A 15,299-nucleotide genomic window follows, 5' to 3' on the forward strand; every position below is an offset into this window, starting at 1 on the left:
TGGGGGCCCTCTCCCCGCTCCGAAGGGCGGCCCATCACTCCATCCAGGGGGTGGGGCGGACTTCAGCACCGGCGGGAGGGACAGCGCCCAGCCTCTTTGCCCCTCTGAGCCGCTTAAGCGCGGGGAAGGTCAAGGCCGGCTGGGGCCCGGCTGGAGAGGTGGGGAGGGGCCGTGCCTCCCTGCTTGCTGACCTGCGTCCGCTTTCTGCCTCGCAGCCGTCGGGATGGAGGTGAGAAGACGGCCGTGACGCGCGCCCGCGTGGCCCCCTGCACCCCCAACAGCCCACAGCGCTCCCTGCCCCCCTCCCCCACGGCGGCGGGCCTTGCCGTCCAGTGACAGCGGCCTGGGGGGGGGCAGGGGGGGAGGGGGCGGCCGGACCAGCGATGCCGGCGGGTATGACGAAGCATGGCTCCCGCTCCACCAGCTCGCTGCCGCCCGAGCCCATGGAGATCGTGCGCAGCAAGGCGTGCTCAAGGCGCGTCCGCCTCAACGTCGGGGGCCTGGCGCACGAGGTACTCTGGCGCACCCTGGACCGCCTGCCCCGCACGCGGCTGGGCAAGCTCCGTGACTGCAACACGCACGACTCGCTGCTCGAAGTGTGCGACGACTACAGCCTCGACGACAACGAGTACTTCTTCGACCGCCACCCTGGCGCCTTCACCTCCATCCTCAACTTCTACCGCACGGGGCGGCTGCACATGATGGAGGAGATGTGTGCGCTCAGCTTCAGCCAAGAGCTAGACTACTGGGGCATCGATGAAATCTACCTGGAGTCCTGCTGCCAGGCCCGCTACCACCAGAAGAAGGAGCAGATGAACGAGGAGCTCAAGCGCGAGGCCGAGACTCTCCGCGAGCGGGAGGGCGAGGAGTTTGACAACACGTGCTGCGCCGAAAAGAGGAAAAAGCTCTGGGACCTCCTGGAGAAGCCCAATTCCTCTGTGGCTGCCAAGGTGAGCCTGGGATCTGGGGGCTGCCGGGCTGGGGGTAGCTGCCCGCGTTCGCAGATTCGTGACCCCTGCGGGGGGACCCTGGTCTTCAAATCTGACCGCCAGAAACGGGGAGGGGCTATAGCCAGAGACCTTGGAGATAAGGACCAACGCCTTCGGATTGTTCCTTTGTGGTATTGGCCACCCGATCCTTTTATTATTCAACACTTTATACCCCGACTGTGTTGGAGAAAAGGATTCACAGAGACATAAAAACCCACACAGTGAGAGATGGATACTGCAAATGAGAAAGAGCACACAGAGAAGCAATTAAGCCTTGCTGGGGTGGGTTATTCTACATAATACTCCCTTGGGAAGTCCCAGACCCAGACTGGCAGGGTGTCGCCCTGAAACTTTAATTTATCCCTAAATTTATAACCCCACTTTGCCTCAAGGAGGGACTGAAAGCAGCTTACAGACTTGCTTGGTGGACGTTGAGATACTGTCAGGCAGTTTTTTATTTTTAAATCCTCACCCAACGATATGTGTATTGATTTTTGGAGAGAGAGAAAGGAGGCGGGAGAGAAACATCAATGTGTTGCCTCCCAGATGCGCCCTGACCAGCGATCGAACCCACAGCCTGGGTACGGGCCCTGACCAGGAATCGAACCTGCAACCTTTTGGTGTACAGGACGAGGCTCCAACCAACTGAACCACTGGCCAGGGCCAGGCAGTTTTAACATAAGGAAGAAAAATGAGGCAAAGGGACTCCGGGGGGTGGGTGAGTGCATGCATGACGCATGCAGCTGGCTGTGATGCTTGTGGGCGAAGGGTCGCCCCCTGGCTTGTTCTTTATTTATGTGGTGAGTTTATTCCAAGAATGGTTTGATGCAGGTTGTAAAGATGCTTTCGCCATTGGAAGAAGATGTAAATTTCAAAATAGGAGAGAAAAATGAGGCAATGGGGACAATAAAGCAGAAGGAGGAGGCAGGGTTGAGTTTGACTGCACCCAGTGAGCCAGGGGGTCCCATGGGCTGCCAGGTAAAGGCAGAGGCTGTAGGGGGCTGAGAGAGGCTTTGGTGGGGGCGAGGCCAGAATGGGAGCCACTTCTCTGTGTCATCCTGGCATTTGGGGCTGCCTTGCAGAGACAGGGGCCTGTCTTTATGTGGCCAATGTGCTAGGTGTCAGAATAAATGACAGCACAGTACGTCCAGCCCTATGAAGGAGTTCATCTGGGGCCCAGGGGGGAGCCCAGAAGAGGGAGGTGTTATGTCAAAGTCCAGGAAGAGCAAGGTGGAAAAGATGTGTTGAACATGAACTCGCCTTCTGAGAACGGGGCCAAGAAGCAGGTAGGGGTGGGGAGGTAGGTCAATGTATCCGTGGAAAAAGGGAAAGAAAGAAGAAGGAAGCCTGTGTGCCAGCCATGATGTACTAGCTGGGGCTGCCGTCACCCAGCCTGGCCTTTCATGCTGTGGGACCCCGGGTCAGTGAGCTCCTTGCTGAAGGCTCAGCTGCAAGGCCAGGGCCAGGTCTGAAGGGGACCATGTGGTCTGGGTCCTTTCCCCAGATCTGACCGCCGCGGAGAGGCTTCGAAGAGGGGATGCAGGAGGGGCTGGCTGGTCGAGGCGTGGTGGGAAGCCTGCAGGTTTTCCCTCTTCCCTGTCACTCCTAAAGAGGACAGACTCCGAGGCCTGATTTCCCTCTTCTGAGGCGGTGGGCTGCCTCTGGTCATAATCCTGCCTCAGGTTTCTTGTCCAAAAAGCCTCCCTCTTAAGACAGAGTCCCTCACCTTTAACCAGCTTAGGATCAACAGGCTTACTTTGCTATTTCCAGGTCTGACAGGGGCTCCTGCCCTCCACATCCTGTTTGGGCCCAGATGTGACTCCCCCTCCTCCCTGCCTGTCCCCTAAGACCAGAGAGTGAGCAGCAGGGGAGGGGAGCGGAGGGGAGGGTCATTCCCCCAGAGAAGAACCAGGCAGTGTTTAGGTTGGCATCTGGAGGCTGAGGCTTGCAAAACACGCTGTTTGGGAATAAGCAGCCTCATCTCTCCTTTGGGTTAATCCGCTTGCAGGGACAGCTTTGTGACCTCTCTGTGATCCCAGGCTCAGCCAGCACACATTCCTGGCAGATGGACAGTCTAGGATATTCTGCAGCCAGAGCTGAAATGGGAAGACAGGCAAGCTCATTAGTTCTCAGGATAGAAATCCTGACTCTCATTGATCAAACACCCACTGTGTGAGAAGTAGAACAACACAATTAGTCCTTATGCCGATTCTCTGTTATTATCTCACCTTTCTCAAATAGGGAGGCTCAGAGACATTAAGTAACTTGCCTAAGGTCACACAGCAGGTAACAAAGGAGTAGATAGAAATTCAAACTCCAGTATGATTTTAAAGACCCTGTTCTTTCCATCGTAAATAAAGAATGTAGTCTCCTCCCCAGTCTCCCTGTTTCCACTTCTGCCCCTTGCAATCCACTGCCCACACAGCAGCCAGAGGGAGCTTTTCAAAATGTAAATTGGATCACACTATTATCTGCTCAAAATCCTCCAGAGGTTTCCCATCCCACTCCGAATGAAATCCAAACCTTCACGATGGCATACTAGACCCTATAGAATCCAGGCCTAAGACCTCTCTGAGCTTATTTCTTCTACTCTTCCGGTGTTCACTCACTCCACCCCCGCCGGATGCCTTGCTGTTCCCTAAACAGGTCAGGCTTTACACTACCGCAGGACCTTTACACTTGCTCTTCCTGCTACTTAGAAAGCTCTTTCTCATATTGTCTCATGGCCAGCCACTGCTCACTCCTCGTTTACGCAGGCCCCTGCCCAAATATCCCCTCCTCAGAGAGACCTCTCCTGAGCCCGGTCGCACACAGCCTCCTTCCCTTAGTCGCTGTTGCATCCTGCAGTGTCTTTGCTGCATAGGCTTGAAACGCCATCTGAAATGATATCTGCTTCCTTTTGTTTCTCTGTTTCTCCCACACACAAGTGTGAGCACCACGAGTTGTATTTACTGCTCTGCTCCCAGCACCCATCACGGTGCCCGGTCCAGAGAGACGCAAAGAACTAAATGGAGAATAAGTGAATGGATCAAGCCATCGGTTAGTCGCCGTGTCTCAGGGCTTGGGGAATCTGTCACTCCTTCCCCACTGCCCACCTGCAACCTGGTTCCCTGTGCTCACCTCACCCCCACTCATCCCCCCCAGTTTGGATACCTTGCAAGGCAGACAGCGAGGCCTGTGGAAGCTTCTCAAGGGCCACAGAAGGAGAGGGTAAAATGGAGGACCATTTCTGGGTGGTTGTAAGACGCAGAAATGACCATATCTCACACCCTTGTTTAAGACCTGGGTGCATGCCCAACTCCAGCACCCTCCCGGGTTTCTGGCCTTAGGCAAGTTCTTCAACTCTCCAAGCCCCAGCCCCCCACCTGTGAACAGGAGATTAAAGGCCGCCCTGCAGGGTCATCGTGAATGTTTGCCAAACTTTCTGGCGGTAAGTGGTGGGCCTGTTGTTACGAATATAAGGAGCAGAGTTCTTTCTGCAGGGCTGGGTGGGCTGAGCTGCGGCAAACCCTTTCCTTCTGATAACAGTACTGGGAGGCTGAGCTGTCGACGTTAATAATTGATGGGCTGTTCTGGCAACGCAGAGATGAACCAAAGCACAGGCACTAGCCTTCGCTGTCAGGGGAGTGAAAATCAAAATCCATTAGGCAGAAGGCAGTGTGATTGATTCTTGTTTGGAACTGGGGTCAGCTCCAACGAAGTGACGGGGTTTCGGTGCTGGGCCACCACTGGGTTTCTGCTTTCTCAGAAAACTACAGGCTTTCTCAGTAGGAGAGGGTGGGAACTAATTTACCAGGCTAGGCGCACCTGTGTTCCCCAGAACAGTCTCTGGGTTCAAGCCCTGAGATAATTCCTTAATATCCAGAGTAGCTGCTGTTTATTGTGCCAGGCACTGATTAGTGGGACTTTACATTCACCATCTCATTGAAATCCCTTCAACAATCCAGACAGTCTGCCCATTTGGGCTGCAAGTAACAATAAAAAATTTGAAGTGGCTTCTATGCAGAGGAAGCTATATCACCTCACATAACAGGAAGTTCCAGGGTAGCTGGTTTTGGGATTGTGGCTCCATGGTACCAACAGGATTCACACACAGGATTTATTAGCTCCTCCAGTTCCTGCAGGTGGCTTGGTCCTCAGGCTAAATGCCTCATATCACAAAATGGCTGCCCAGTTCCAGCCTTCAAGTGTTGACACACGATATCCAATCAGTGATGTGGGGCATCTCATCCTATGTGTTTCCCTGAGATAAACCTTTCTTAAATCCCTTAAGAGCCCCCCTAAATCCCATTGGCCAGGATGAGGTCACATGCTTATTCTACACGGAAGCCTGGGAAAACACGTGTCTGGCGTTTTCAGATGAGGGAGAGAATGGATCTGATGAATGGTGTTAAGACTCTTACAAAGAGAAAATAAATGGAGGTGCTAAGTGGTGAAGTCACTTGTCAGAGTGCACACAGCTAAGTGCTCAGTAAATATTTGTCGAAGGAATGAAAATGGCAGAGCCAGAGTTTGAACCCAGGGTGGTCTGGTTCCCAAGCCAGTGTTTCTTAATCCTGGAATCATTCAAGCTTGGTGAGCTCATCTGCTTAATAGTGACCCATTTCTTTGGGCTATTTTGATGATTCAAAGAGATTTCAGATGTAAATGTAATTTGCAAATGAAAGTACTTTATTATCATGAATTTTTATATTCAAAAGAGGAAGGAGTATTCTTAACTTAGGGACAGTGGTCGATATTTTGCCCGCCACAGACTTGATTAAGAATTAGCCCTGGAGTCCAATACATGTGGTTCATTTCTCAGCTCCATCCTACCAGGAATAAGACCTTGGGAAAATTCCTTTCCTTCTCTGAGTCTCAGTTTACTCATCTAGGAAATGGAGCCAACCACGTAGGGCCACTGGGAGACAATCTGCATACAGAGCTTAGCCAGGGGCCCAGCCCACGGGAAGCATTCGGTAAATGACAATGGCCATTATTAGTGTCACCCCTGAATTCCTCTATTCTAGCTACCTCCCTGGCTGGCAGCCTCTCCTAGTGCAGTGTTGTTGATCGTGGGATCATTTCCTGCCCTATTAGGATTCCATGCCACTAGTGCAATGGAGCTTCTGCTTCTTTGGCCTGAACCGGGAGGGATCCGTGCATTCTCATCCTGAAAAAATGAGGGAAACCAACTCAGAATTCAGAGGCTTCTCGGTGCCATGACTCATCTGGCTGAGGCACTTGCTGGCCCTAGGTTGAGCACCCTGGATGCTTGTATTTATTCCTGGGAGACAATATGCCAGGGATTCAGAATCCTGGCGGCGGACTGAGGGGGGTCCCACAGGCCTGAGTGTGAATCCCAGACCCACCATTTCCTAGCTCTGGACTTAGTGCAAATCCTTTCCCCTCCCGTAGCTTCCATTCCTAATCTGTAAATGACGATGGTAATAAAACCCACATCAGAGGGTTACCCGGAGGATGAAGTATAACAGTGCACGTCAAGTATTAGAGCCACGCTTCATTAATCCAGTATCCCGATCTGACAAAAGGAAACACGGAGGATGCTTCAAGGACTTGCCTGTGTCACACAAGTTGATAAAAGATCGGGGACCATATCCAGACCTCTCTGACTCTACTGTTTCCCTCATCGAGGCCCAGGGATCTTTCCATTCCCCCAGGATGCTTGTCCAGCATGAGAGACTTTGGCAGCTGGTCTCGCAGGGGTTTTGAAAGTCTCTGATAGGCCAGGGAACAGGGAAATGCTTGGGAGGAAAAAGTGATGGCTAAAGGAGCCGCCTGCCCAAAGCTTAATTAATGCGGAGAGTACAAGCACACATTAAGCACCAGCTCCATACCCAGTACTTTGTGTACTTCTATGCCTGATAGCTTTATGGAGAGGAGCCCTGATCTTAGAGCTGGGTTGCCCAAGTTCAAACTTTGGCCTCTACTCACGAACCATGTGATTTGAGGTAAACTGCTGCATCTCCCTGTGCCTCGGTTCCTTTACTCGTAAAATGGGCGCAAGAGAAGCACCTGCTTCGTTGAATGGCTGCCAGAATTGAATGAGTTCCTGCATGCAGAGCACTCCAACTAGGGTTTCACATGGGGAAAGCCCTCCAAACTGTTTGGGCTCTTATGTTGTAGTTTTTCATTGTTACTGTCTCGCTTAATCCTCCCGACAGTCCCGCCAGATAAATAAGCTCCTTTCCAAAAAAAAAAAAAAAAAGTGTCATTCTTACAAAAAGATACATGTTCATTGCCCTCAGGATAAAGTCCAGACTCCTCACCCTGACCTCCAAGGCCTCAGCCAACATCTCCACCTTCCTCTCCTGCACCCTCTCTCCAAGGAGCCGCCTGCTCCTGCCACACCCACGCTTGGCCTTCCCCGAACACGCATCCTTCCCCAGTCTCGCTCCACACCTTTGCCCAACCAAGCTCATTCTTCTGCTTTGCTCCCTCTTCTTCCTCTTGTCTGCCTGCGGCTGTTCTCTTCCCACCTTCAAGGCCCAGCTTCTCCCTCCCTCCGCCGCCCACAGCCCATTCCAGCAGCACCGACTGCTGCCGCCTCTGTGCCCCAGAAACCTGACGTTGAGACCTTCCTTGCACAAAGCACTGTGAAGACCAGCTAGTGGGCTGCCCCGGGGGCGCCAGGCTGACCCACAGAGAGACAGCAACGCCCAAGACTGCGGGCTCTGAAACCAGCGGCCTCTGAAACCAGCGCTTTGGAGCGGGCTGCCCTAAGGCACATGACTTAGCTTCTCTGATTAATTTCCTGATCTATAATTTGGGGACCCTCACAACAACCAGCTCTGTATGAAACGCTCAGAATAGTGTCTGGCACTCAGCAAGTGTTCAGTACAAGTTAACTAGTATTGTTGTTGCAGTTAAGTGGTAGTAAACATTTGTTGAGTGAGTAAATGGGTAAATTTACCTGATATTATGACGCCTGGTCAGAGGGGTCTGCCTTACAGGGCAAGGGTCTCCCCAGGACCGCCTGCTGTCTCCTCCTACCTTCCTAGTCTCCACCTGCCCATTCCCATCGTCACACCTCCCAGGCCAGGAAGAGGTGACCTCCTGCCTTCCGCTCGCAGCAAGGAGAGGGGACTCAGTTAGACGCATGAGGCTTCCCCTCGCCCCTGGATGCTCCATTTTACTCTGCAGCAGGGTCGGTCTCCCCATAACTGCCCACCATGGCCTGGCAGGCGGACAGCATCTTTGAGAGAATCATGTCACATTTGCCAATTCCACACCATCATTCTTCTCCGCCAGGTAATGGACTGGGAATCAAACAGATTCTAAAAATAAACTCCCACATTTTGCTAATTGCTACCTGGGGCCCTTCCCGGAGTCTTTCCAAGGCCTGTATGATCCTTGGGACCATTGACCTTGACCAGCACTTCCTCTCAGAGTCCCTGCAGACCCAGTTCTACCAAAGAGGCAGCCCGTGGTCGCCCTGCCGGGGCATGTGAGAAGCAGAACGAAAGACAGAGATAAGACGATAATGTTGAACCAGCCTTCCATCTGCTTCTCACGTCTGGAGTTCCCACTCTCTTTGAATGGATCAATTTTCTTTTATCTCCTATGCCTTGGATGAGTTTACACATCCTTTATTGTTCCTTGAAATACTGACTGCAATTTGACTCCGTCGCTCCCTCCTATTCCCGGGACAATCCTCTTGGTTTCAAACTTAGCTTCCTTTCTAGGCTTCTCTGATCCTTATAACTTTACATGGGTGTATGTGCATGTTTTAAGGTCCTGCTTCAATGCCACCTGTTCTTTGTATGACATTTATCACTATATGCCAGGAACCATGCTGGGTATTTGGGACGTACTTGTGTATCTATTAGTTAGGATTCTTTCGGTTGCAGGTGAGAAAAATGCAGCTAACATGGACTTAAGAAAAAAATACATAATATATATATATTTGAAAAGTCCTTGATTAAGTAAGGCTTTAGAGGAAGGCTGAATCCAAGGTCTTAAATAGGTCACTATGACTTGGTTTCCAATATCTCTAAGCTCTCTTCTCTGTGGTGGCTTCTCAGCAGGCTGCACCAACAAGCCTGGAAAGATAGCTTCCAGCAACCCCAGGCTTCCATCCTGGGGGGGAAAAAGCAAGCCTCTTTCCCAATCGTTCCAACAAAATCCCAGGGCTGATTTTCATTGGCCCATCCCTGAGCCAATCACTTAGCCAGATATGGATCACATGTCAATAGCTGGAGCTGGGATGAAACAGAATAGGAACAAGAGGGTTCCCCAAAGAAAAAATCAAGTACAGTTTCCAAGAGAGGGAAGACTAAATGTAAGCAATCAACAAATAATCCAAAACCATAATGGTGCTTATAGCCTACTGGAGGGAGTTAGGCATTAAACAAGTAAAAAATTAAATGAAAGAATAACTTTCACAGTGTATTAAATATGCTGTGAAGGAGAGAAACAAGGTGTTTTGATGGCTAATAACATGGCAGGGTCAAAGAGGGTCTTTCAGCATAGTTGGCCCTTTCTGAGAATCTGCACTTGATTTTTTTCCTTTCCAACCTGCAGAAATGATCTTTTTTTGTACAAGTTCTGTTTCTACCTCCCCTGCACCATTTAGCATGTTCCCTCTTGTTTTATCTCCCCAACTAAAGCAGAATGTTCTCAAAGTCTAGGACTGTATCTTATTTATTTCTGCACTCTAAAGCAGGGTGGGTGGGCTGCCTGGTTTACTGATGAGGTTTATCGGTACATCTGCCACATCCCTTTACCTATCACCTCAGGCTGCTTTTGGTAACAACTGCATTTTCAGGACAAGTTTACAGACCTGCATTCTAAAGTCGCCTGGGGGCCAATGCAGAGGACAGGCTTTGGCAGAGGGAGGTTGCAGGACAGGAAGGAGGAAGGATAAGCACCTGTTGCTGTGTGATCTTGAGCGAATCACTTAACCTCTCTGGGCCTCTGTCTCCATGTCTTGCAATGCCAGCTGCCCCTTCTCATCCTTCATATCTTAGCACATGTGTCAGTCACCTCCTTAGAAAGGCCCTCTGTGACACTGAATGATCCGTTTGGACGGGGCGCTGTTTATGTTCTCTCTGCGATAAAATACCTCTGGTTTATTTTGCGATTAGACCCACCTGGGGCAGCCATCCCTCCCTTCCCCTTTGCCAGTGTTTCCCCTCTTCTCATATGCCAGCTTCCTGGTACGGTCAGTGGGAAGAGCTCTGGAGGCCTGGTTTATCATCCCCGCACTGCCTCCCAGGAGCCATGAGACAGGCCCTTCATCTCTCCGGGCCTCAGTTTCCTCTGCTGGAAAATGGACGTGGTGACTTTGCCAAGCAAGAAGGACAGGGCTCCTCACTCATGTCAGAGTGTGTGTGGTGTGTGCTGCGTGCCCAGCACAGACGCTTGTTGGTTTTCCTTCTTCCTTTCTGTTCTCAAAAGGGAGAGAGGAAAGAGCGTCTGCCTCAAACCATGCCTTAATCTGGCCTCTGGTGACATCTTGCTTGCTCAAACTCTTCATGCAACATCTGTGCCAAGCAGTGGCTGGAGGGTGGGGGATGGGACACTCCCCCAAGCCTCTGCCCAGTCTCCATCACACTTCCGGGAAGCTGTGTGCAAATGTAGCCACAGGCAAGTCCCCGAGTCCCCTCTCCCTCCCTCCAGGTTGCTGCCCCCAAGCCCCCAGCCCTGTATAAAAATTTTAAACGCTTGTTGGCCTCATGACTGGGAGGATAGGCCAATCCAAGAGGTCGTCTTCCAGAGACTGAAAAGTCCGTGGTGTATGTGTATGTATGCTGTTTGCGTTGTGCATATTTTGTGTGCTATATGTGCCATGTGTGCTGTGTGTTGTATGGAGGGGTGTGCGCTATGTGCCCCTAGTACTGAGTAAGTCACTGGCAGGGCCAGCTACAGAATTTGAGGGGGTGCAGTACAAAATGAAGAGGCATCCCCCTTATTCAAAAATTCATGGAGACAGTGGAGTATGAAGCCTAGCAGGGCCCTTCTGAGCACAGGGTCCTGCGTGGCTACGCAGGTTGCACCCCAGGAAGCTGGCCTTGCCTCTGGGAAGAATGGCGTAGATGGCCTAGGGGAGGAGTAGAAGGCCCCTCAGTCTTGGAGAATCTGTCAAGGGAAAAGTGCCTCTCAAGCTACCTGCCTACGGACACAGAGGCCAGAGCAAGGACCTCAAACTCAGATGGGTACAGGGGTCAGGCAGGTGGTGTTAACAAGTGAAGCAGTTGGATGGAAGAGTGGTGGTAAGGAAAGTTCCACGAGGAAGCCAGTTCACACTCATCCTTAGCGTCCAGGAGGCTGCAGGGAGCAGTGGGAACTGCGGTAAACTGGGCCGTACACTCCCACCTAAAGAAGCAGCTGATTCAGTTCCAGGCTGGGTTCCTTTTTGGGCCCAGCCAGAATTTTTAATTTTCATGTGCAGCATCCCAACTTGAATGTTGGCAAATAATTTTTTAAAATTAAAGCATTTGGCTATGTCTGGTGTGGTTCAGTGGATTGAGCATTGGCCTATGAATCGAAATGTCGCTGGTTCGATTCCTGGTCAGGGCGCATGCCTGGGTTGCAGGCTGGGTTCCCTGGAGTATGCAAGAGGCAACCAGTTGATGTTTCTCTTGCACGTCGATCTTTCTCTTCCTCTCTTTCTCCTTCCCTCCTCTCTCTCTCTAAAAATAAATAAATTTTTTAAAAATTAAAGCATTTGAATGGGTCTGGGCCAAACCAAACATGCCTGGGGACCACAGTCAGCCCTTGGGGCTCCAGCTTTGGCCCCCGGGGGCATAGAGCCTTCAGAAGGCGAGCGACAGGAGGAGGGCCATTTCTTGCCTCTGAGGCCCTCCCATCGGGAGGGGGGAGAGGAAGAGAGCAGAGTTTGGGTGACAGAAGCAACAGGCCCCCCACCCCTCTCCCTGCTCCTGGCATCAAGCACAGCACAGGGTGACAAGTGTTTGCTGAGTGAATGACTGCCCCACCCAGCTGGGACTTGGCTTCAAAATCCAGGGCAGTTCACACCTGGTGGATGCCAACACGTGTCAGGGAAGTTTGTGGTAAATCCTTAACTTACTAGCTGATAGGGCCCAATGTTCCCTGCCTGGCTTTGACCGAGCAGGAAGAAAAAGCTTCCGTAGTGGTTAGAAAAAGCACCGGACATTGAGTTAGCGAACCGGACTGGCTGTGAGCCTCAGGCTCCTCATCTGCACAATGGGAATAATAAATTCCCTGAGTTTGTCCAGAGGAATGAATAACAGAAAAGTATGTAAAGTGCTTGGCAAAGTGCCTGATGCACAACAAATGTAAGCTGGTATCGCTTTTATTTTGTGTCTCCTCCTCCTCCTCATCTGAACTTTTGGCTTATTTCTAAGGGCTTTGGGCCTGTAGCAGAGTTTATTGTGTAGAATTAAACTTCATGTCCCTGTGGAGTGATGTCAGCTCCACATATTCAAGCTGGAAAGCTTGGGCATTCAGAAATTCCTGGTAGAGATTCGAGTGCCGGCAATTGTAATTCTGGTGTTCAAGGTTGGAATTTTGCCACTCAAGATCACTGCTCTGATATTCATTGTTGAAGCACAGCCATTCAAGGTCACAACTCTGGGGTTCAAGGTCAGAAGACTGTCATCCATTGTCAGAATCCTCAAATCCGTAATTGGACCCAAGCAGTATGTGGCTAGGGCTTCGCTTCTCGTGATTGAAACTGTAGCGGGCAAGGTCAGAATGCTGATGTTCCAGGCTGGGATTCATGGTCAGAGTCGGAATTCTGAGGTTCAAGGTCAGGACACTTTGGTAGTGTTCACGATCGGAGGGATTCTGGCAGGCACATTTGGAACCCTGATGTTTGGAGTCGGAACTCTCATTCCCAGGTCGTTATATTGTATGTCTCATCCCTTATTCATTAACACTTCATTGTCCACAATTCCTGGCAGTAGCTTCTGAAGAAATGAACCACAGAAGGTCCCCAGGCCTCTGTTTAGCCAGCGGCATTCTGTTACTTTTGCCTCTTTTTCTCGTTGTTTCTGACACCCACCCACTTGGGAGGGGCCAGTAGAGGTGACACAGCTTGGGAAGGCAGCTGAAGAATGGCGCCCCTGCCCCACTCCTGCCAAAGGCCCTTGAGCCTGTGGTCGGCTTCATTTAAATCCCCTTCTCCTTGCTGGTTGACCTGGAGCAGGCCCAGGGAAGCGGCGCCGCCAAGCCCCGGTGGGCAGCAGGGTAGCCTCCCCATCCTACCGCCCATAGAAGGGCAAATGGTGTTAGGCAGGGGTCAGAACAGGGTGCCAATTGCTTGTGGCTCCCCAGCCCAGGAGATGTGTGGCTGGCAGCGACACATGAGGAAGTGGAACACTTTGCTGGTCACTGCGGTCACACCAAATGCATTATTGGTGCCAACTGGGGAGTTTCATTGATCATGGGGTGGAGAGATACTAAAAATTATCTTTCTTTCTTTTCCTTTTTTTTTTTTAGAGAGAGGGGAAGGGAGAGAGGAAGAGAGGGAGAGAAACAACAATGTGCGCGAGATACATAGCTCGGTTGCCAGTTGCCTCCTCTCACATATCCCCAACTGGGAACCTGGCCTGCAACCCAGGCATGTGCCGTGACTGGGAATCGAACCAGTGACCTTTTGGTTCACAGGCTGGCGCTCAATCCACTGAGCCACACCAGCCAGGGTGCTAAAAATCATCTTTAAACTCTACTTACAATGGTGCACTCAGTGGAAAGGGGGATGGCAGAGACAATTTGCTGGGTCACATCCCCTAGTAAATGGTTACAGTACACCCTCCCTGCAACCTTCATGCTCCAGCATTTACCTTCCTTCATTTTCTTTCACGGACCTTTACACCACCCCGTATTTTATATGTTTATCTGGCTCTTGTCTGTCTTATCCCACTATGTCATAAGTTCCATCAGAGAGGGACTTGGTCAGGTTACAACTCTCTTCCCCGCGCTCCCATTGTGTCTAGCATATCGTAGTGACCCAATAAAAATTTGTTGAATAAATGAATGAATGAATGTTGCTGTTCAGATATGGTGCAATCACTCCATGCAGAGTGTATCTCCAATGTCCCCCGCTCAGTCTGTGCAGAGTTTTTGGATGCGGGTAAAGGGAAGGGGCAGTAGGGAGGGGCCTTATCCCGGCACGGCTTCTCACTGCTGTCAGGATAACCTCTAACATCCTTATCGGCCACTAAGGGTCTGTAAGAACCCACCTTGTATCACACACACCCCATGGCTCCCTGGCTCCTTTCTCAGGTCCTCAGGACACCGTCCTGGGTCTCGCCTCAGGGCCTTTGCACGTGCTGTGTTGACCAGCCCAGCCTTGCAGCCTGGCCCGCTTGGCTTCCCTGGCTCATCCCTTGGAACTCGGCTTGTATAACCTTCCCTTGACTTCCTAAACTTGATGTCATTCCCCTCATGATGGGCCCTCGGTCACTGCTTTTGGATTCCCAAGTGTAGCACTGTGGGGACAATCTTCCCTGAACTGGAGGTTTCTTATGAGGGAGGAGGTCAGAGTCCCTTTCTTTCCACCGAGAAAAAGGCAGAACCTGACCACCTCCCACATGAGACGTTCTCACTCACGAGAGAAGGAGTTTGGGTCTCCCAGGGAGATTTCTTAGCTGCCCTCCAAAGCCTGTCCCATACTAGCCCAGCACTGTGGGCCCTCTGTCCCCTCAGTCACTGTTCACCTTTGACCTGTCCCTGCTAAGGACGCTGAGAGTTTAGAGGGCACAACCCAGCCTATTTCTCTGACAACAGCCACATAGCTAACACTCACCTCCTGCTCCACAGGGGTTATAAACTCACTTGGTTCTCACGGCGCCGTATGAGGGAGGCACTGTTATTATCCCTGTTTTACAGATGAGGACACTGAGCCCCAGAGAGGTCGAGTTACATGTGCAAGGATAGTAAGAGGTGGCAGGGCAGTGTTTGAAGCCAGGTTGTCTCCTCCCGAGCCCAGGTCTGAACCAGCACCTCTCTATAGCTTTCCCCTCACCTCTTGCTTCCTTTTATTCTTAGGCTCTTGCCTTCCTCTTTTTGCTCTTCTCTCTTTTCTCCTTAAGTAACTCCAGCTCCTCAAGTTATTAAACAATCCCAACTGTGTGAACGTTTTGTTATATTTCTCAAATTTCCCAAATTCGCTGGTGAATGGGTTGCGGGGAGGGAGTAAACCTCCTCCTGGTAGCCTTCAAGGCTCCATAAGGCCAGACCCCCACCCCCACCCCATACACACCCCACCGCCTCTCTGGCTTCATCTCCTGTCCCGATCTCTGGCTTTCTGAGTGCAGCCACGCTCATCTCATACTTACTGAATTCCTTCTGCCTCAGGCCTTTGCACATGCTCTTCTCTCT

General features: G+C 51.3%; 1 protein-coding gene across 1 annotated transcript in view; it reads left to right on the top strand.

Annotated features, from left to right (window-relative positions):
* The first annotated feature begins 383 nt into the window (after positions 1 to 383).
* Positions 384 to 15,299, top strand: part of KCNB1 (potassium voltage-gated channel subfamily B member 1) — a 74,520-nt gene continuing 59,604 nt past the window's right edge. The window contains exon 1 of the mRNA XM_054573377.1: positions 384 to 950. Within this exon, the coding sequence (XP_054429352.1) occupies positions 384 to 950 (567 nt within the window). The remainder of the gene's footprint in view (positions 951 to 15,299) is intronic.

The sequence above is a fragment of the Pteronotus mesoamericanus genome, unplaced genomic scaffold (genome assembly GCF_021234165.1).
Source record: "Pteronotus mesoamericanus isolate MK-2021 breed Mesoamerican mustached bat unplaced genomic scaffold, CSHL_Meso_final contig_25, whole genome shotgun sequence".
Classification (NCBI taxonomy): Eukaryota; Metazoa; Chordata; class Mammalia; order Chiroptera; family Mormoopidae; genus Pteronotus; species Pteronotus mesoamericanus.